The following is a 23,760-nucleotide window of genomic DNA, read 5'->3' as shown; positions in this document are numbered from 1 at the left end:
GCATTCTCATTTATCCTTTTTATTCATTTGCCTATTTTTATATATTCCTTGTTTTCCTTTATTTCTAGCCACATTTCAAGATGATCAGAAAATTCTGTTTCAACCACCTCCCCCTCTCCTATAGCTAACCCTTCTGACACTTTAAAATTAATTATTTCAGTTCTGTACATCCCCCATTTTTAAGTCCATATTTTTTTCTCCCAAAGGTTTAACGTACCACATCTTATAACGTCTAACATTTTTCTTAAATCATTTCCTTTCTTTTTATACTTGCCTCTTAAACCACGAAGTTTCATGTTATTATAATATTCATATTTATCACTACATAGTCTAAGCTTTCCCTTTCTGTACATATAATGTTATAATTCTATATTCGTGTTCTTTCCATTTTAAATCTGCAATGGTTAATCCTCCCATTTTCTCTAAAGTCACATCTAATATCGTCAGTGTATTTCTTCAGAATACTGCTATTCCGGAACACCTCTCATTTCACAAATTCCAGATTGTCTTTCCTTCCCATAGTTTCCTGTTTGTAATCGTTCTTCATTTATTAAAAATCTTGTGTCTTCTAATATAATTACATCTACATCATACATATTACAAGACTCCAAAACCCCTATTCTCCTTACTATAGTCTTAATGTTATTCACATTTACAGAAAGCACTCTAAAATTGTAATTTTCCCCTTGATTCGTGGTTTCATTCATTCATAGCTAATTATTAGGCTGGCTTTCTTAATTGGCTATTCTAAGCCTATCCAATTTACTTCCCAAAGGTGAGAATGAAACACTTTACCTTGCATCTGTGAGTCAAACACCTTCACCGTTATACCAAGTCCCAACCTTTAGCTGTACGTATACCGTTATACCAAGTCCCAACCTTTAACTGTACGTATACCGTTATACCAAGTCCCAACCTTTAGCTGTACGTATACCGTTATACCAAGTCCCAACCTTTAGCTGTACGTATACCGTTATACCAAGTCCCAACCTTTAACTGTACGTATTATTCTTCATCCATTCCTTTCTTTTTTCTTTTGTACTTATCCCTTTAAACCTTTCAGCAATAGATTTTTTTTCTTTTACTACCTTCCAAATTACTCATTGAAGGTAGTACCCCAGTCCTGTTCATGTCTGTGGCCCTTATTTGAAAAGGTCGTATTCTACCACCATTTTATAGATGACCTATTTATTATATGGAGAGGAGATGAAAATGTTGTTAATTTTATGAGTACACTTCGAACACATGAATTTTTTTAGTTTTAAAAATTGCTTCTGTTCAGACATGATAGACTTATTAGACATTACCATTTGTAAAAATTAGACAGGATGTATTGATACTTATTTTATGAGAAATCAGCTAAGAAGAATGGTTTAGTACATACAACTAGAGTGTACCATCACTTCACCTTTAGGACCATAATGGATAACCAGTTCCTGAGAGTAACAAAGCTAAATACAATCAACTCTACTATGGATGAACAGATGAAAAACATGATAATAGGTTTTATAGAAAGGGAATATAATAAGGGTGAAGTTGAGGCTGCACGAGAAGAGATGAGAACATTATGAAATTCTCTAGCAACACCTATTTTCTCTTCGAAACAAATATGTTATGCATAATACCAAGCATATTGGAAGTAGTGGCAGATGTATTTTGACTTACAATAAAAACACCTTTTCTGTTAAGCAGATTATACGTAAATACTGGCGCATACTTCAAGGTGTCAATGAGCTAAGTAATTTTGTCACCCATCAACCTAGGTTTTCACATAAGAGAAACACCAACTTGAAAAATGTGTTGTGTTATAAAGAGCAACTAACTTCTGGTTTTCCAGTAATTCCACTAAAAGAGGCACATATAAATGTGGCAGTTGTGTTTTTTGTAAATAAGTAGAGACTTGTAAAAGTTTTTCTCATTCTGTAACTGGTAAAGTGATTGAAGTTAAAGCATATGGGAATTGAAATACCAGGAATTGTATATATTGTGACCAGTGTAACTGTTATTATGTAGGTAAAACTAACCAGAGGTTAAAGGATTGTGTATCTAGCCACATTTCAGAAGTAAATTGAGATCTACCTACGGATGCTCTTTTTAAACATAAACTTGAGCAAGGAATGCAGCATGGTTTTAAATTCAGGATATTAGAAGTGTTGTTTGAGAACATAAGAGGTGGAGAAATTGCATGTAGAACTAAGTAAGCAAAATTTAACTGGATATTATGCTTGAAGGCTCAAATTTCACCAGGTCTGAATGGTACTGTCTCTTTAAAACCTTTATTGAGAGAGAAACAGAATTGTGTTTGAAATGGTTAATTGAATTTGTCATGTGGTTTTAAACTGCTATTTAAACCTCCTTGTTTGTTCTTATACTAGTTCATACACCTGAGGAAGCCCTCTGGGTGAAAATTTTTAAACTTGCGTGTTTTTATTATTTTACATTAGATCAAGTATTGTGTGCCCTACCTGCTTTGGTTCTAGTGATTTTTTTTCTTTTCTACACTGGTGGTTCATCTGTTTGTTTCTTCTGTCTCACTTTCCAGTCCTCACTTGTCCCCTAACTCTACAGAAGAGACTGCTGCACAGAATAGTAAGTCTATGTGCCAGCAAGGCCAAGAATCAGAGACAGAAGTAAGGAACAGCACAAATGCTTAAAAAAACACCTTTTAGTCTAATCTGCTGACTATTGAACCTTCATCTATGGACTTTTCTTTGTGGACACTAACATTTCATTTTACCCCAGAGAGAGTGATATATGTTTTTCTTCCTTCTGTAACTCTCACAGCCATCTCAATGCCCAACATCCTTTCTGGGTGTAGTGGCACTACAGTCACTTATGGCTCAATGCCCAAATTTCAATCCAGGCCCAGTGAGGACCCAAAGACTTCCTGCAGGGGTCATTGCTATCCATCATCATCTAGTCAGAGGGGGCTGCTTTTATGACCTATCTGGCTTCTCCCCCATCTCTTGCCTCCATATTGTATAACCCAAGGGGCGTGCATGCAGTGGGGACTTGTAGTGCATCATCCTGCCTCCTCAGTAGGTTGACTTTGTCCCCACCCTATTCCACTCCTTTGGCCTACACCTCCTGGTGTGATATCACCATCCTCCACAAGGCATCATCACAGGAGACTCCTACACAATAATGCACGCAGCAAGGATGGTAATGCCCCTTCTTCCTTGCTGCTCCATCAGATATGAAAGAGAGTCATACATGGTGTACTGAGGCTCTGTGCCTTTATAGAAAGTGGCTGTACTTGCACACAGCAGGTCGGCTTCTGCTGTGCCCTTGCTTAGCAACACTTTATCTGTGCTGCTAGTAAGCTGGCTTCAGGTGTATTCCCTATGCTTGTCTTAATAGTATATAAGAGTATGCTTCATTATGTGGCTTGTTTTAGGAATTGGTATGCTTCATTGTGTGGCTTGTTCTAGAAATTGGTATGCTTCATTACATGGCTTGTTCTAGGAATTGGTATGTTTCATTACATGGCTTGTTTTAGGACTTGGTATGCTTCATTATGTGGCTTGTTCTAGGAATTGGTATGCTTCATTATGTGGCTTGTTCTAAGAGTTGGTGTGCTTCATTGTGGGACTTGTTCTAGGAATTGTTATGCTTCATTACATGGCTTGTTCTAGGAATTGGTATGCTTCATTACATGGCTTGTTTTACGAGTCGGTATGCTTCATTATGTGGCTTGTTCTAGGAATTGGTATGCTTTATTACGTGGCTTTTTCTAGGAATTGGTATGCTTCATTGTGTGGCTTGTTGTAGGAAATGGTATGCTTCATTATGTGGCTTGTTCTAGGAATTGGTATGCTTCATTGTGTGGCTTATTCTAGGCAATGGTATGCGTCATTACGTGGCTTGTTCTAGGAATTTGTATGCTTCATTATGTGGCTTGTTCAAGAAACTGGTATGCTTCATTATGTGACTTGTTTTCTTTTACGTGGCATCACCCTTCAGTAACTTGAACTACTGAACTATTTCATCATCTGACTTTCTTTGTTATTCATCCTGATTTGGGACTTTGCCTGTTTGGCAGTGTGTAAGGGCTGCTTATTGCTACCCACTGGGCTTTGCAGAGCGGACTAAGAATTGCTGTGCATCCTATCCAGGTTTGTATCAGGCTGTGATGACCATTTAATATGTTTCTGCCTTCTGGTATTGTAACAAGAATTGTTCTGAAAACATCCCTCATGACTTGTCTGATTTCAGTAGTAAACCTAAAACACACACACACACACACACAATTATATGACCAAGCCAGACCAAATGCTGTTGTAGAGGACATTTCTTTGAAGCAGATGGTGGCAAGATGTCCCCCTTCCATTGTCACTGCATTTGTTCACTGGTGTCAGGTCAGTGCAGTTAACTGCTGCTTTACTGTAGTCTGTCTCTTTAATTTTATATCCTTTATTAACCATGTATGTTGCACAAAGTATTTACATATATTATCAGTAAGGAAATTGGGAGGTTTTGTCTGGTCACAGAGTTATACATTGTTGAAGTTGTGACTGTGTGGACTCAACTGATGTCCACAAAAAGTAAGCCTGCTCTCTGGCATAGTGGCAGTCCATCTACCTTTGCTGCTGGGGACCCAAGACTGAGTAATGGTTCAAGTGCCAAGGTCCATGTCACGGCTTAAGGGCCACAGGGGAACACATGGATAGTGGTCCTCAAAGGGTCTTTGGTGGAGATCAGAGAGATTGTCTGAGGTGCCAGCTATCATAGGGGACAAGAATCATGGAAGCATTGTGCCCTGTCATGATGGTGAGCAGAAGCTTCACTGTCATCATGGTGAGCAGAAGCTTCATTGTCATCATGGTGAGCATGAGCTTCACTGTCATGACAATGAGCTTGAGCTTCACTGTCATGATGGTGAGCATGAACTTCACTGTCATGACGGTGAGCATGAGCTTCACTGTCATGACGGTGAGCATGAGCTTCACTGTCATGACGGTGAGCATGAGCTTCACTGTCATGATGGTGAGCATGAACTTCACTGTCATGATGGTGAGCATGAGCTTCACTGTCATGACGGTGAGCATGAGCTTCACTGTCATGACGGTGAGCATGAGCTTCACTGTCATGATGGTGAGCATGAGCTTCACTGTCATGACGGTGAGCATGAGCTTCACTGTCATGACGGTGACCATAAGCTTCACTGTCATCATGGTGAGCATGAGCCTCACTGTCATGATGGTGAACATGAGCTTCCCTGTCATGACGGTGAGCATGAGCTTCACTGTCATGACGGTGAGCATGAGCTTCACTGTCATGACGGTGAGCATGAGCTTCACTGTCATGACGGTGAGCATGAGCTTCACTGTCATGACGGTGAGCATGAGCTTCCCTGTCATGACGGTGAGCATGAGCTTCACTGTCATGATGGTGAGCATGAGCTTCACTGTCATGATGGTGAGCATGAGCTTCACAAAGCCCTAGCCACGCTGAGGTTTTCTGCCTTACTGACAGTCTGTAAGGAACAAGGACTTTAGTGATAAGCATTCTGAGCCACAGAAATATACTTCCCACCTGTCTCTGTGTCACCATCTTCTTCTGATTAGGTGATGCCTAGGTTTAGCAATTATTGAGGTATGTGGGTGTCAGTGATTTCAAATAAAGGGAATATATCCATGCAAATAGTGTAGGCACCGTGCCACCTTCCCCCCACCCCACCAGGATGGATGTAACTTCTGTAGAGCCTGTTGCCTCAAGTGAAGTAGCAGTGTGATATTGTCTGATAAGAAAATTAGTCCTGGAAGATTCCAGAAACTGAAAGCAATCAAGTACAATATATATTTTATCTGCATCAGATTTAGGAAGTATCTGCACAGTTGCCAAGCCTGCATATTTGCTTAAGGAGTTTATATACTTAAGCAGCAATCTCATTTCATCTGTGTAAATTGTGAAAAAAGTCCACATGCTGCAACCAGGAAAATAAAGCTTCTGAAGCTGGGGTGGGGTGTAAAAGAAACTAATCCTGTGTAAACAAAACTTGCAAGAACAAGCATATTTAATAGTTTCCACCGTGAAGCACAACTTACATTAAAGAGATTATTCAAAACTAATTATCATTTGTATTCCTGTGAACACTTAGTTGAATGGATCCTACTTATGTACATTGCTGAAACTGAGTTTTTATTCCTGATTTAGATCCGCTTCTGTTATCCTGATGGTTTTTACATTGGGAGAAAGGTTTGGGGTCAAAGCTTCCCACAGTAGGGGTGCTGTTTTTTTTTTTTAATAGTTAAAAAAAGGTTTCAGGGGACTAAAATTTTCTTCAGGAAATTTTGTTTACTAAGCTTAAAAGCATCCCTGCTCAAACTCACTTTATGTATATATGTCTCCCAAATATGCAACAAAATCTAGAGAATTTAGGAGTTTTTGCCTGGAAATGTTTACATAGATATTTTATACCCCAAGTAGACTCCAGAGAATTTTTCCTCAGTTAGACAGTAAATGTTGGAGGTGTAAAGGGGAAGAAAGAGGTAATTAGGAACATATTTTCTGGGAGGAGAGTGAGCTGGTGGACTTTAAGGATTCCCTGCCGGATGTCAGAGATGCCGGGTGGGCAAATTGGTCTGTCGACAGAAATGATTTTTCTGAGTTATGATACAGAATCGGAATTGCCTCAACATGGTAAGGCCTTACTGTGTCTAATAATGGTGGCTGTCAAAAAAGCAATGACTAGAAAATGGAAATCAAAATCGAAACCAACCGTACTGGAAGTAGTGACTATAGTAACAGAGTTAAAATAACTGGAACTGAGATACTTAGAAAAGAGTAGGGGTTAACTACACAGGAAAAATGGGAAGTGTGGGAACAGTACATACAAGGGAGGAGTGAGGCCTAAAAGGCTGCAGGACTTAAATGAGCATGTAATGTCTGAGTGGGAAGGACTGGGTAGATTATAAGTCATGTATACTGTTTGCAACTGTGTGTGTCAGTATGGTTTGTGATGTAAAATGCTTGCGACTAGTATTGTCAGTGTGATTTGTTTTCATTTATATAAATTTATGATTGCCTATATAGTAAGTGATGGTTTATTGAAGATGTTTCTTGTTTAAAAAAGCAGGAAATTAATAAGTTATGTAATATTGCATAGGTTATATGATATATAGCAATGTTTATGTTAATAAAGTTTGATTACTTTTCTATAAATGTAAATTTGCCTGTTTTCGAACTGATAATTCAGTAAAGGTGTTTGAAAATAAAATCACTGTATATCCTGCATTAAGTGTGTGTGTGTGTGTGTGTGTGTGTGTGTGTGTGTGTGTGTGTGTGTGTGTGTGTGTGTGTGTGCGCGTGTCTATATGTTTATATATGTTGTGTCTTTTGGCTTTTCCCGGTTAGGGGTTGCCACAGCAGACCTCCGGTCCGCTAATGATTGGCAGTAGATTTTTACGTGCCGAGGTGCAGGCCCTGATGTACAACCTTCAACGAAGGCACGCCCATTCATGCAGGTCTCCACACAGAAGACGCTCTAGCTAATAATCGAACAGGACATCTTACTGTGAGGCGACAATGCTACCGCAGCACCACCACCGCAGTATATAGATAGATAGATAGATAGATAGATAGATAGATAGATAGATAGATAGATAGATAGATGCAGGTATATGGAGCACTGCAGAATCCTGAAAGCCCAAAATCCTGAGACCAAAATCTTGAAAGTTCAAAATCCTGAAAACACACAGGATGCCAACACTTGCTGTATTCCAGCACAAGTACATACAGAAACAAAACACAAACCATATTACTCTTCTCCAAGTATAAGCAGGGGGGCAGGCACACCTGCACCCACGATGTGGGGGGCTGCGCTCCCCACACCCCCTGCTACTTAAATATATCAACTCCGAGGTTGTACTTAGTGTACTGAAGTGCAATCTCGGAGTTGATATATTTAAGTAGCAGGGGGTGTGGGGGGCAGGGGTCTTTCCCCCCTGCATATAGTTGAAGGGTACTATGTTTCTGTATGTACGTGTGCTGGAATATAGTAAGTGTTTGTATCCTGTGTGTTTTCAGTATTTTGAGTTTTCAGTATTTTGAACTTTAGAGATTTTGGTTTCAGGATTTTGGGCTTTCAGGATTCTGTAGCGCTTATATTTTATATATATATATATATATATATATATATATATATATATATATACACACACACACACACACACACACACACACACACACACACACACACATACACACATACACACAGACGCACACACACATACGCAGACACACACACACACACACACACACACACACACATACATACACACACACACACACACACACACACACACACGCACACGCATGTGCACACACACACATACATACACACACACACACACACACACACACACACACACACACACACACACACACACACACACACACACACACACAGATGTGATTGTCAGAAGTGCATGACCATTACAAGTTTGGCAGCATCAAAGTGTAAACTTTTTCTGCTATTTATTAGTTTGGTAAACCCACTAGATTCAAGACTGTTTTCAAGGATGACACAGGAGCAACGTCTGGCTAAGTAACTTGCTAGTTGCACAAGAGCCATATGGAGGATGGACATAATCCATTTCTGTACTACAAGATGAAACTGCTTAGCAGCTCCTAGCTTTAAAGCCCAGTACCACTTTACCAAACAAACTTCAGTTTAAAAAGAAATGCAGAAATTGCACAATTCACTGTAACACCATTAAAGTGTTTTTGTAGGGTGGCCTTTGCCACTGCGTTCCTGCCCTCCTACATCCTCTCTATTTATATCTACACATACACACACACACACACACACACACATATATGCATATATATTTATATAGATATATACATATGGTTACAACATGTTTGGTAGAACATTCAGTTGGTAGATTTACATTTGGTAAAAAAAAAAATAGTAGAAAGTTCATTTGGTAGAAGATAATTTGGTAGAATCACATTTAGAGTTGCATGTATGTAGTGGTTGTATTTTCAGGTTGAATTTTGACAAGTGGTTTAGTTAGCTGACTTTTACAGAATGTGTATTGTCATTCTTGATGGGGTTTTTCTGTGATTCATTAAGTACATCGAGGTGAGAGCTTCTACATTCTGCTGCTTATCATGTACTGGCATTTAGCAGTGCCTTTGAAACAAAATATTCCCCATAACACTTCCGAGTAACTTTAGTGAGTGCTCAAAGAACAACATGTTTGCATGCTGAGGAGCACTGTCACATGAATTTGGGTATACATAGCACAGCACGTCTGCATGCTGAGGAGCACTGTCACATGAATTTGGGTATACATAGCCCAGCACTTCTGCATGCTGAGGTGCACTGTCGCACAAATTCGGGTATACATAGCACAGAGCATCTGCATGCTGAGGAGCACGGTCGCACAAATTCCGGTATACATAGCACAGCACATCTGCATGCTGAGGAGCACGGTCGCACAAATTCCAGTATACATAGCACAGCACATCTGCATGCTGAGGAGCACTGTCACACAAATTTGGACATACATAGCACAGCACATCTGCATGCTGAGGAGCGCTGTCACAAGAATTCGGGTATACATAGCCCAGCTCATCTGCATGCTGAGGAACACTGTCATGCGAATTCAGGTATACATAGCCCAGGGCATCCTCATGCTGAGGAACACTGTCACACGAATTTTGGTATACATAGCACAGCACGTCTGCATGCTGAGGAGCGCTGTCACACAAATTCGGGTATACATAGCCTACCGCGTCTGCATGCTGAGGAGCACTGTCACATGAATTTTGGTATACATAGCACAGCACGTCTGCATGCTGAGGTTCACTGTCACACAAATTCGGGCATACATAGCCCAGCTGTAGCTTGTACTGTCACAGCAACCAAGTTAGCATGCTGTAAACCCCTGCAGTATTACCCCTTTGTAAATCGCCTAAATTAGCCCTGACACCATGACACCATGGATGGGCACTTTCTCAATTTCACTACCACCAGAAGAATTGTCTAATGTTCACTGACAGCCGACTAATCCTTAAAGAAATGGATACAGTCTGTGACAGATATAATTACACAATGTGACTGGAAGCAGTCTGTGACAGATATAATTACACAATGTGACTGGAAGCAGTCTGTGACAGATATAATTACACCATGTGACTGGAAGCAGTCTGTGACAGATATAATTACACCATGTGACTGGAAGCAGTCTGTGACAGATATAATTACACCATGTGACTGGAAGCAGTCTGTGACAGATATAATTACACCATGTGACTGGAAGCAGTCTGTGACAGATATAATTACACCATGTGACTGGAAGCAGTCTGTGACAGATATAATTACACCATGTGACTGGAAGCAGTCTGTGACAGATATAATTACACCATGTGACTGGAAGCAGTCTGTGACAGATATAATTACACCATGTGACTGGAAGCAGTCTGTGACAGATATAATTACACCATGTGACTGGAAGCAGTCTGTGACAGATATAATTACACCATGTGACTGGAGGCAGTCTGTGACAGATATAATTACACCATGTGACTGGAGGCAGTCTGTGACAGATATAATTACACCATGTGACTGGAGGCAGTCTGTGACAGATATAATTACAACATGTGACTGGAGGCAGTCTGTGACAGATATAATTACACAATGTGACTGGAAGCAGTCTGTGACAGATATAATTACACCATGTGACTGGAAGCAGTCTGTGACAGATATAATTACACCATGTGACTGGAAGCAGTCTGTGACAGATATAATTACACCATGTGACTGGAAGCAGTCTGTGACAGATATAATTACACCATGTGACTGGAGGCAGTCTGTGACAGATATAATTACACCATGTGACTGGAGGCAGTCTGTGACAGATATAATTACACCATGTGACTGGAGGCAGTCTGTGACAGATATAATTACACCATGTGACTGGAGGCAGTCTGTGACAGATATAATTACAACATGTGACTGGAGGCAGTCTGTGACAGATATAATTACACCATGTGACTGGAAGCAGTCTGTGACAGATATAATTACACCATGTGACTGGAAGCAGTCTGTGACAGATATAATTACACCATGTGACTGGAAGCAGTCTGTGACAGATATAATTACACCATGTGACCGGAAGCAGTCTGTGACAGATATAATTACACCATGTGACTGGAAGCACTACTCTCACAAAAAAGCATTAAAAATAACAATCAGGTTGTCAATAACGTAAGCACTACACCCACCACACGTACTACTCACCAACACACAGACCAATGTGCTGAGGCACTTAAAACTCTAAAGATCTCCTAGACATCTTTACTACTAAATGAATCCTCAGTGACCCCTACAGCTCTCCACCAAAACAACACCAAACACAACACATATAGCCAAACCCTTTGGAGCCTCAGCTACAAAGCCCATAAGGCCAGCCAACACACTACCCAATATTTTTCTCATAGGAGACCAAATAATGAGAAAATTATGATCAGTTGTTTATCAGGAGCCCCATCCATCAAATCACCCACAAACTCAAGTCATTAGGCCATAAGTACCAGTATGACTCTGGCAGAGTCCATGTGGGAGTAAATGACCTGAGATGTACCTCTCTGGACTATGTGAAAAGAGACATTATGGAGTGTTCGGACTATGTGTCCCAGGCTGGTATGTGCCTAGCACTGAGCAGCATTCTACCTTCACCAAGGATGATGCCACAACATGAACGAAAAAGATTAACTTCAGTAATTTGCTTAGTTTCTGGTGTCATTCCAAGGGGGTACAATATTTGTCAGCATGAGATGATATGGTCAACAGGTCATGTTGCTTTGACAAGGATGGTCTGGACCTGCCCCCTCTAGGCTTTTGAATATTGGCTAAAACACCATCCTCCCCCAATGCCAAACTGACAAACCTTCTGACTTAGGATATCTAATACAGAGGGAATCTCAAGGTTCTGCTGCTCAATACCAGTAGACTAAACAAGCTCACCCTGGGGAACGTGGACATCCGTGCCATTACTGAGACGTGGATTACAGCCACAGAAAACACCCCGCCAGGAACCTAAACCAGCTCACCCTGGGGAACGTGGACATCTGTGCCATTACTGAGACATGGATTACAGCCACAGAAGGCACCCCATCAGCAGCCTAAACCAGCTCACCCTGGGGAACGTGGACATTCATGCCACTACTGAGATGTGGATTACAGCCACAGAAAGCACCCCATCAAGAGCCTAAACCACTTCACCCTGAGGAACATGGACATCTGTGCAGTTACTGAAACATGAATTTAAGTCACAGAAACCACTCAGCCAGGAGCCTAAACCAGCTCACCCTGGGGAATGTGGACATCTGTGCAGTTAATGAGATGTGGATTACAGCCACAGAAAGCACCCTGCCAGTGCAGTGCTACAATGCCTTCCACACAGGCAGGGGCCAAAGGTGGAGGTGTAGCAGTCTATATCAACAACAAACTCACTTCAAGATTTGTAAAACAGGATGATGTGCTGAGCATCTTCATGTCCAGGTTTCCACAGGCAAAGTCCCCTGTCATATCCTTGCTTGCTGTAGGTCTTCTCTAATGCTAACTTTCTACTAAGTGATAACCTGGCAAAAGTTCAAGTCCCCAGTCCCTGAGAACACTACTGCTTATGCGGATCTGTTCAAAGAAATGCTATAAAAGTATGTTAATCACTGCACAGAGGCAGCTGTACCCACCAAGAATAAGTACAGAACTATCTTATAAAAACAAGCCACCCTGGTGGAATCACATCACTAGGCTGTATAACAGGAGGTAGAAAATCATTTCAAAACGTAGGAGATGCCCTGCAAGATAAAAATGCCATTATCAAACTAAACAAATAACTTAGAGAAGAAAAGTCTGCCAAAGCTGAGGTAAATCTGGCGTCATAGGTCGAAGCAACCTCAAGGCATTTTTAAGTTATGTCCACAATCTCAAAGACAATGCACAATTGCGTGGAGAGCTCATTATTAATGGAGTAACCTACAGCGAGCCAGAAGGTATACCAGACCTACTGGCAGATTACTTAATCCAGTTCAAGCATAACTTGGATGGAGAATGGGAAATACACCCATGGTCTGCCACCTGTGTCTCTAGTAATGAGCTAGACAGCCTGTAATTGCTTGAGCATCCATGCCCAGGCCTACATATAACCCCCCCTAAAATAACCGTAGGGTATGAAAACTTGTCAGATTCATTTCTTAGACTTAAAAAGGCCCGTGGGGTTTTTAGCCTGGTAATCACCTATGAACCAATGGAACTATTTTTGCAGCTTTGCAATTCAAATAATTTTTACTAATTATTGGACTAGCATCATGAGTTTCTATTTTGGCTGAAAAGTGTATGCTTTTCTCAGTGGAAATTTTAAAACTGCCATATTTTTGATGTCATTAAATGTCAGATTGCATACTTTTAGTTGATAGGTGTGTGAACCTGCACATGCACTTGATAAAGTAACCGCACCTTGTTGTGATAGCTTACTACCTTTCAGGATCCTCTTTGTACCTGCCAAGCTGTGCTGCTGCAAAACACGTTATCTGAAACATTGTTTCACTGTAACATTCCTCCTCTTGTGTCTGTGTCTAATCTCTCCACCCCTTCAACAAACAGTGGTAGCAAAACATCACCTCTTGCTTCAAATTACTTTAATGTAGAACAATTGTTATCAGTATTTTTCATTTGCATTTGCACAGGAAATAAGAGATCACTGTATGACCTGCATAGCATTTTGCTCCATGAGCCAGATACCTAATTTCTACTGCCATCAAAGACAACGACTACGTCCATTAAACCATGCATCTAGTAGTAGGGCGGTACCATACATGAGTGTGTAGCAAAAAAAGTTCCCTTTGTGTAGCAGAGCTCCCTACATCCTAGTAAATTTGCTTAGCACTGGATCTCTCTTAACATTTCCGTTACAACTCTCTGCCTCCTTCAAACACTTTATTTCTTACAAGTAACTTTGGTAGAACAATTAATTTGTATAAGCACACATTTAGCCTAGTTAATTGTACCTGACTTCTTTGAATATATTTTAACATTTTGCATTTTAATATCTAGGCTTCCCAGCACAGTGCCTTTGTTGTTTTCTCTTGATACTGACTCTGTTGTCATAAGAGTTTCACCAGGTTTGTCTTGACTAAATTGCCATCTGCTTGCAGATTCTGACCTGATTGTTAATGAATTATTACCCAAAATCTCTCAGTGTTAGTCGAGGCAGTGTTCTGATGCTGTGAGGGAAAACCTAATGAATATTAACTGAAGCCACCTGTAACATAAGCTCAAAGAAATAATTGATTTGGGTTTGACCCTGAAAAGCCCCAGTTTAAATAAACATAACACAAGTCACCACAAATAAACAGTCCATAGTCGAACAGACATGTTAGTGAAGTACAGAGTGGAAACTATGAACATGAATTACATTTAAAACTGATATACAGATGTACCTGTCAGTCACATTAACTGTTTTATATAAAATCAGAATAACATTTCATTTTAGTTGTAAAAGTAAACAATGTACTTATTACAGAATTAATAATGGCCCAGGAAGTAGTTTCCTAGGCCCCATATCCCAAAGCAGACTTCTGCCATGTTAACTAGCTTCTGGCATTCAGAGGTTACCCATGTGAGGCAGTCTCATGCTCTCAGCCTCTCAGCACAAGAAATCTGGACAAAAGCTAAAATAATGTGGACACAAAGGCCCAAAACAGGGGCATATTTTAAATTTTGCACTTATAAACAGAGGAACAGACTAGAAATCTGGACATTCTCTGAAAATCTGGACAGTTGAAAGGTATGAGCACACTGCAGTGTGATGCAGAATATTGCACTGGGCCTAAAGCAGTGAGGAATCCTGTAGTACAGCTATAAAGTGCTCATAATTGCCAGACTCTCAAAGTATCTGGGTTCTAGAACAGCTCAGCCATAAAAACATCTGAGTACAGTCTGAAAAAAATGTTTTTACTATGCCAATGATTGCAGCTAAAAATATCTAAAGATATTGAAACCATAAATTCAACAAAACATGCTTCAAAATACTGAAATATAATTGCTTTTGCAGGGATGCTCCACTCCCATGTGGGGTGGGTTCTGCTCTCACACCCCAATTTCCCCATATACTGCCTACCAAGGTTGCATAAACCCAGAGAATCATGTAACACTGCAATAAAGTACATCTACAACAAAGCAAGCCCCGACATAATGAGACATTGGCAACATGAGACAGTGATCTTACAAGTACAATATTTTTAAAATTCAGTGACAACAACAACACATGATAAACAGCAGTGTCCCCATTTTTAAAGTAAACAAAAACTGGAAGGCTTCTTAACAGTGGGCACATTCCTAGGGGTTAACAGAATCAACTCTCTTTGAAATAGTCATGTATCCAGGATGACCTCTGAGACATTGTATTCAGGTTACTTAACGTCACTTAGAAACAGCTCATTGAGTTAACTTACATGGTTAATTCCCAGCACCCACATATTATTCCATATGTTATACTGTCGTGTGTTTGCCATAAAGTTTATTATATTATCATGCTTTTGAGGCAGAATGATGTTAACAATATGAGAAATAACGCACTGGGAAATCCTTTACTGTTCATGCATAATATTTTAAAGTAAGGAACAAAGCTATACCTCAAATGTACCCCTTTTACTGCATGTTTCCAACCACAGGTTATACACTGTGACTCACTTACACAGTGTTCTGAAAATTATAGTACTGGTAAGGCAACAAAGCACTTTTTTATGACGTCTGACCTGTTGGCACAGATGCTTTAGCCCTAAGCTTCCTGAGGGTAACCAAAGTTTTGATCAGTGGCTCAAAAAATGGACAGTCACCTGGTTGCAGGATAGAAAGGCTGATGACTATACAATTCAACATATGAAAGTACATAAGTCGCCAGGGCCTGATGGTATTACAGCTGAATTTTACAAAGAGTTTGCTGATAGTTTGGGAAAAGAATTGTCTCATGTATTTAATTATATAACTAAAAATAAAATTAGTGACCCCCACCTCAATGCGTCAAAAACAATTTTCATACATAAAACCAATTCGGATCCCCTTAACCCAGATAATTACAGACCAATAGCACTAATGAATGTGGATATGAAAATTTTAACATCAATTATAGCATCGAGACTAAAGAAGGTTTTGATATATTTAATTTCTAAGGAACAAGCTGGATTTATGGCAACTAGACAAACCAGCGATAACACACTTTCACTGCATAATATGATGACGTATGCTAAAAAAAACAACTTTAATATCTATGCTCTTATAATAGATGCCCAGAAAGCATTTGATAGAGTAGACATAAATTTTTGTTTGATGTGTTACCCTATTTTAACTTGCCCCAAGAATTCATTCAGATACTACAAATATTATATAGTAATCCATACACTACGCTATACATCAATAGGACTTATTCTAACAGAATACAGATTAAAAATGGTACTCGTCAGGGTTGTCCCATGTCCCCTTATTGTTTAACCTATATCTAGAACCCTATTTTTATATATCAAGCAAAATTTGTATCATAATGCACCAATAATTTATAGGAATAAAATATTAATGTCAGCATTCACGATGATCTTATTATTTATTGTACAACCCCAATTTCAGACAGTGAAAAGATATTAAAGCTCATAAACGAATTTTCAGTAGTTTCCAATTATAAAATTAACTTACAGAAAACAAATATCTTCCCATTAAGAACCCCAAAACCTTTTTCACTAATGGCCCTGATGGGGAAGTTAACATGTAAAGAAAATATTAAATATTTGGGTATCAACTTCTCTACGGATAATAAGGACTTTTATAACAATAATGTTAAACTAGTATGGGAACACATAATAGCTGATTGTGACAGATGGAAGAATTTAAAACTACCGGTATTAGCAAAAGTATCAATAGTGAAAATGAATATACTACCACGAATGTTATACATATTTAGGTCTGCCCAATTATCAATTTCAAAAACAGTTTTTAAACAAATGCATAAAGATCTAGCTAAATTTATCTGGAACCCAAAAGAACTAGAATATCTTATGAGAAATTAATGACCCCTAAAACAAGAGGGGACTTGAGCTACCAAACTTTGAAGCATATTATTTGATTGTAAACGCTAATAAAATTTTAAGAATTGCTAATTATGATGTAACGAATACAAAATGGATACCAACTTGGGTGGTCTTGAATCATAAGCATATTTTGGATAGGAAAATAAATCCTAAAGCATTGCCCTTTATGGACAAAATTAGTCTGATAAAATATGGGGTCATGGACCACATAATAACCTGTGTCTCATCTTTGCAAACTTTATTTCAGTCCGTAGATTTATTGCAATATATGATGGTTCTTCAACCTTTCCACAGGAATCCTAATTTTAAACTAAATAATCAGCTGATCGATCTCAGCAAATTTCCATTAATACTTAATCTGACTCTATTTGATGTTTTTAATAAACTTGACTTATCGGCTTTACAAATTAGACAGGAAATGAATCTACCTAGAAGTTACATTGTTATAATGAGACAAGTTAAAGAACTTGCCTTGAGCTACTTTAGGAACTTTAAACCTGCAGCGGATTTGTGGATAAGTGCTCTGAATTGTGGCAAGCTATCCAACAAGACACTAAATTTATAGCAACTGCATATAAATTAATTAAGGATTTGAAATTTCAGGACAAAATTTTGCTTTCAGAGTATTGGGTAAAAAAGTAACAGTAACAGACAATCAGATATTAAAAGCAATTGATATAACTAGGAAATCAGTTTCTTTTCAAAACTGATGTACACGCAATTGATGATTTGGAACAATGCATATTACACACATCTTAGATTACATAAATTTAACCCTAGGAATTCTCCAATTTGTCCATACTGTGCAGATCAAACAGCGGATCTTCTTCATATGTTCTGGAGTTGTAAATGCGTATATAAACTTTGGAACTCTCTTAAAGTACAACTGCAAAAGATGGGTTATCAAAGTTCTACACTGTCATGGGAATTTATGATTCTACGCATTCCTCCAAGAGAGCTTTCCAGATCTCAAACTATTATCTGTATGAATATTTTTTTGCTGATGAAACTCTATATAGCCACAAATTGGCTAGAACCACATAAGACATCATGGAATAATTTTAAGCTTGTGGCTATAAAGCATATACTAGCACATAAATTACTTCTGAAACAAACTAACAAAAATATTAATAACCCGAAAATATGGGAAAAGGTCTTCAATATTATATTAGCATGATACTGATTTTAGGAATATATTAAATATAGGAAGCATTTCATGTAGATATTGTATAAATGATTTGTAGTAGTTATAGTGTATTATGTGTGTGATGTTTATTGTATTTTTGTAATGTTTTTGGAAAATATATTTCAATAAAAATTTATTATGGAAAAAAAAAAAAGAAAGGCTGATGACGCTTCTGGGTTGGAGAATGGAGATCTCTCACCACAGGAGTTTCCCTTCACAGCCCACAAAGTAGGCCAGCTTGGAGATCCTGGAAAAAGGTCATTCATGGATGATATGCATATGGAATTCATGTAAATGCTTGCTTTGGATATACACTGCACATCAACTGTATTCCTGCCCACACAGGAGAATTAGGAGATAAAAGAGCTCTGAGATTCATTAACGCCTACACTAAGTGTACACTGTTCTGAGTAAACAGACAACACAATCATAACTCATACCTTCTTCCGCCTAATTTTAGCTTTCTTACTGATTTTCTTGCAGCCTTAAATATCAAGGGGAATTCACAAAGGTTACCACAAAGTTTAGACTACATGTGCACTTAGTGTAATCTTTCTGAATGACTAGAAAACACAAAACATGTGGTAGGGATGTTCTTGATACAGTCAGTGTTCACTTAGTGTCATCTTAGTGTAGGTGTTGATGACTGCACAAGTGTTGAGCCCAGAATATTGCAGCTCTCTACATCCTGCTGGATTACACAGGGCTGTAGCTCAGGGGGTAAAAAAGTTCATAAAGGGGAACAAACATGCTGTAGCTATAGCTTAAGTGAAAAGCATGAACTAAAATAAAAACAAAAGATATAAATGATTGGCGTGGTTTCTACCCGGTCATTTAATACAATACAAAATCAGTGGCTATGTTTCTGTCTATAAGAACTGCAACATCTTTTTATAGCTGGTGCTTACTTACAATGATAATGTTTTTTGCTGTTGACCATTTGAAAGTATATTTATACAGATGGAAAGGTAGCCATTAGTCTCTGTTTAATATCTCTCAATGTATGTAAAGCTGTGTTATAAAATTACAAAATGACATACCTCCTTAAAACCCTTTGCCTATGATGGAGTAATCAAATGCCAGAGACTGATATTAAACATTATTAATATCAGCATGTAAATATAGGTGCTGACTGCAAAATTGTAAGAAAGGTGTTTCCTCCAAGCAAGTGGAATATACAGCTGTATATTTGCATTATTATGTTTCTCAAAGTTTTACTTTATTTGAATGTATATGTTTATATGTGTGTACTAAGCTAACAAACACTGGGGCCTTTTTAAGCCGAGCTATGCATTCCAAATCTCTGGTTCTGGTACCCTTGGTAGTGTAAGCAGGGGCTTAGAAAAGGAAACATTTACAAGGAGGGGTCTGGGAGATGAACCATTTATGGGCTGTCTGTCTCCATTAGAGACATGGGTACCAAACCATGGGTGAATTTTCAATCCCCCATCCAGTTGTGCAAGTTACACTTGAACTGAGTTGGGCAGGAACTCTGTTTCACATGGATGGGAGCCTGTTCCAGAGAAGGGGTAGTCTGTGGAATACATACTTGTCTCTCCAGCAGGTCCTATTTATATCACAGGCAAGATTTAAATCTTTAGGATGAATAACCATGGTGCTGTTTAGTTTGCAGATGAGGGACGTCCATCAAACTGGGATCTGACAATGCCTTGTATGCTACGCATGGATCTTCCCTCAACAGCATGTAGGAGACAGGAATACAAGGACAAGTCTTTGAGGTGGTCTGCAAAGGATGTGTTATTTATGCTCTGTATTCTTTTAGTGCGGAACCTCCATGTTTGTTCCATCTGTTGGTCGTATGTGGTTAGGTAAATACCAAAGGGGCACTGTACTCAGTGATGGTCTGATAAGGGTTGAGTATGTGAAACAATGACCTCCTTGGACCTGTAGGGCGTACCCTTGCTTATAAGCTGCACAACATAGAATGATTTCAAATGACAGGCTACTGTCTACATGTATTTCCAAATCCCTGACCACTAAGTTTACGCTTAGCAGTGTATTATCAATGTGATAGCTTCCAGGGGTAGCTGTTTGCCTAAAGGATATAGTTATGCATTTTCTGGCATTGCATTTTAGACCATGGCTCTTGCACCAATTATTAGTATGTGTCAGTCCTTTATGGAGAGTGTTTGTGTCTTTGGGGGATGCTATGACTGTGCTTAGTTTGCAATCATCTGCAAACTTAGTCAGTTAGAGGCCCTTGACATTAGCCCTGACTTCAGAGAAGCAGATGATGATAGTGACTGGCCTCTTTGTGGTGATAGACTCCCCTATCCTAACTTCTTGGGGCCAGCCTGTGAGCCAGCTGTCTGTCCAGTGGGTGACATGGGGGTTATACCTAATTTTGAGAGTTTGTCTACAGTGCCTGAGTGGGGTATTGTGTTGAATATTTTTACCAGGTCAAGGAAGATGGTATGCACTGTTTTGCCCTATCCATTGCTTTGGTGACCTTCTCAAAGAAGTCCACCAGGTTAAGTATGCATGACGTACCCTGTCTGAAACCAAACTGGGTTGGATCCAGTGTCTGGAGGTTTCCTAAGTCATTGTTTATCATTTCCATTATAATTTTTTTCTATGGCTTTGCATATTAGTCTAGTCAGATGTAACCGTCAGTCATTATCTGTCTCCATAGATGTCCAGTGCTGGTGCAGAGGGATGACAGTTGCAGTCACACACTCAGGAGTACAGGAGTGCAGTGCTCCCCCACCCCCACTACACTGCAGTGTCAGCAATCTATCTAGTGTGGGAAGAGACCCCACAGCTTTCTGTACCAAAGCCAGTTTTGCTGCCTGTTGCACCACTGACACTGAACACTCATTTGGCACAATGTTTGTCTGGAGGCCACAGTTAATACTGATTTGAGTGACCGTGATAGGCTGTGTGTCATGGTATTAAGGAATGTCCTGAGATAATAAAAACCAAACCACCAGTCTGACCGAACAATGAAGGAAACCACCAGCAACGTGTGTCCTAAGTATCCTGAGATATTATCTGCTCCATTGATACAGTGTATTGAGAACCTGTTCCCTAGTGATAACTGAGGAAGCTATGATTGAGGGTGTTTTCTGAGAAGTGTCTGAGGGGGAGAGAGGGGTAAACTGGATCTAAATTTGACAGTCAGCAGAGTTGTTATGTCTTCTGATTGTTGGTTTAATTTCTCCAAGTCTTTCGGGTTTCTAATAAACATGATGGGAATGGACCCCATTCGTAAGTCAAAGTATGATTAAAGTTCATGAAATTAGTATTGTTTCAGTCTTTGTTGTTAGCCAAAAGTGGTCTTCGCAACACTCACAATGTACCCAGAACTGACTCCTGCATTTCATACAGAGTTACATGTATCTGTAGCATATCTAAATAAGATTGTAAGTTATTTTTATGAGGCCCATTGCTCCTACTGGAACTGTCTTAGTATCCTTCTTCCACATTGCCCTCATTTCTGTCTGCAAATCCTGGTATTTTATGACTTTGCGTAAGACACTGTCGTCACTGGGTGAGCGATTTCAGTGATCGGTGCTACTTTTGTCTTCCTTTTATGGACTGCTGCAGCTGGTTTTCAAACATCTAGTTCTGAACTGTTAATAAAGACATGCAGTAGGTGGACTGGATGCTAAACTGGCTGTGGGCATCAGTGTGCATGTAAGTGAGTGGTACAAATGAAATACCGTGGCAGGGCTAGCCACACAGCGGTGTAAACGTTGACTCGAGATGACTGTCACTGTTGAAATGACACCCCAACCCCATGTGGAAAATGGGGAAAAAGGGGTTCTGGGTAGATGGTAATGGGTGACCCCGTGTGACACAAACCTCATTACTGTCTATAATACCTTGTGGCTCATATTTCCAATGCTTCTCAGCTACTTGAATATTATAATGTTTGCACAATCCTCAATGCAGCTGCCTTGCCACATTATTATGCCTTTCAGTGTACAGGCCCGAGATGTGTGACAGCTTCCACTCCGAACATTACATTGGGGGGGGGGGTGCAATCTTTTCCATGTTTTATAGACTAATAGGTAGGTACTAGGCTATTGGCCCGAGGGCCTACATAAGCCTAGCCAACAAGGTTCCCTGGCTTACGCCACCCAAGAAAGTTATTTTCCTGTGCCACTGTCGAGCAGAGCCAAAAAGTGATCCCCGGAGTGTATTTCCTGTTTCCCATCCACTCATCAAGATTTTTCTTGAAGAGTGCTAATGAAGAACTTTGCTTGACATAGATGGGTAGCCTGTTCCAGAGTATGAGAAGTCTCTGAGACAGGAATCTATCCCTCCAGCGTGTTCTGTTTGTTGTGGTGACAAGGTTTAGGTCCCTAGAGCGTGTAGCATGGAGGGATTGGGATTAATTTAGGTGCAGCATGTCCAACAGCTCTGGGTTTGACATAGTTTTATATGTTAGGCAAAGATCACCTCGGAGTAGGAGATATGCTATGGAGTAAAGCTGGAGTTCAGTGTAGGGCATCTGTTTGAGGTCAGTAGTCCTCTTTGTGAGGTACTTCTGTGACCTTTCCAGCTGCTGCAGATGTCTTGTGATTTACATTCCAAAAGGGGCATTGTACTCTATAATGGGTCTAACGAGTGTCGAGTAGAGGGAGACAATGACCTCTTTTTTCCTGGATGAGAACCCTTTTATGATGAGGTGTGCCACATAGACAGACTTCCTGACTACTGTAGCGATGTGACTATCAAAGGGCAGACTACTCTCCACCTGGGTCCCAAGGTCATTTGGTGTTAAGTAGACTGCTGTCTATGTAGTAGTTCATGGGTACAGAGTTTTTACCAAAGGAGATGACACTGCACTTTTTGGCATTGAGTGCATTGTCATCCCCTTTGGTAAAAACTGTGTACCCATGAACTACTACATAGACAGCAGCATACTGCATGACTTTTGAGGACCACATCAAGGATGATGTTAACTATAGTGGCTGTAGAGACTCGTTAGTCCAGGGTGTTTGTGCTTACAGAGTCCAGGAATCTCTGGACCTGCATATTTGGGGTCACATATGCTTTCAAGTATTTAATGGAGTAGTTAAAATGACTCGTATACGGGTGACTGAATGTCCAGTATTTAATGGAGTAGTTAGAATGACTCATGTATACGGGTGACTGAATGTCCAGTATTTAATGGAGTAGTTAAAATGACTCATGTATATGGGTGATTGAATGGGGGTTGGGTTGAATGGGAAGTGTCTCAATTAGATTTAAGTATGTGTTATGGGTGTCGTAGGTCATGTGGGGGACCTGTAACTTGCTATGATATGGTGCGGGAGTTTGTCCCCCCGTGGTAATTATACTTCTTGAGCAGCTTCGAGGTGTGTTTGTTTTTGATGTAAATTGAGACACTTTCAGCTTTTGTCCCTACCTTTGCAGTAGCAGTTTTAAAGGTGTGGAAAGCATTATAGCCTTGCACTGCCATAATAATTTCCTCTGCTGAGTGTGGATCAAGCAAAACTAGTTGGGGTGAG

General features: G+C 39.7%; 1 protein-coding gene across 1 annotated transcript; it reads right to left on the bottom strand.

Annotated features, from left to right (window-relative positions):
* Window positions 1-4,725: 4,725 nt before the first annotated feature.
* On the bottom strand, window positions 4,726-5,508 carry LOC122805882 (histidine-rich glycoprotein-like). The gene has a single exon (XM_044076129.1). It carries the CDS (start codon window positions 5,506-5,508, stop codon window positions 4,726-4,728), a length of 783 nt encoding a protein of 260 aa, XP_043932064.1.
* Between the last annotated feature and the right edge of the window lie 18,252 nt (window positions 5,509-23,760).

The sequence above is a fragment of the Protopterus annectens genome, chromosome 7.part0 (genome assembly GCF_019279795.1).
Source record: "Protopterus annectens isolate FY-2018-M chromosome 7.part0, PAN1.0, whole genome shotgun sequence".
Taxonomy (NCBI): domain Eukaryota; kingdom Metazoa; phylum Chordata; order Ceratodontiformes; family Protopteridae; genus Protopterus; species Protopterus annectens.
Note: the sequence above shows the minus strand (reverse complement) of the source record. Positions and strands in the feature narration are given on the sequence as shown.

What these genes read in the sequence shown, in the direction of transcription:
- LOC122805882 (XM_044076129.1), bottom strand. Translation starts at nt 5,508, where the DNA reads ATGCTTATCACTAAAGTCCTTGTTCCTTACAGACTGTCAGTAAGGCAG.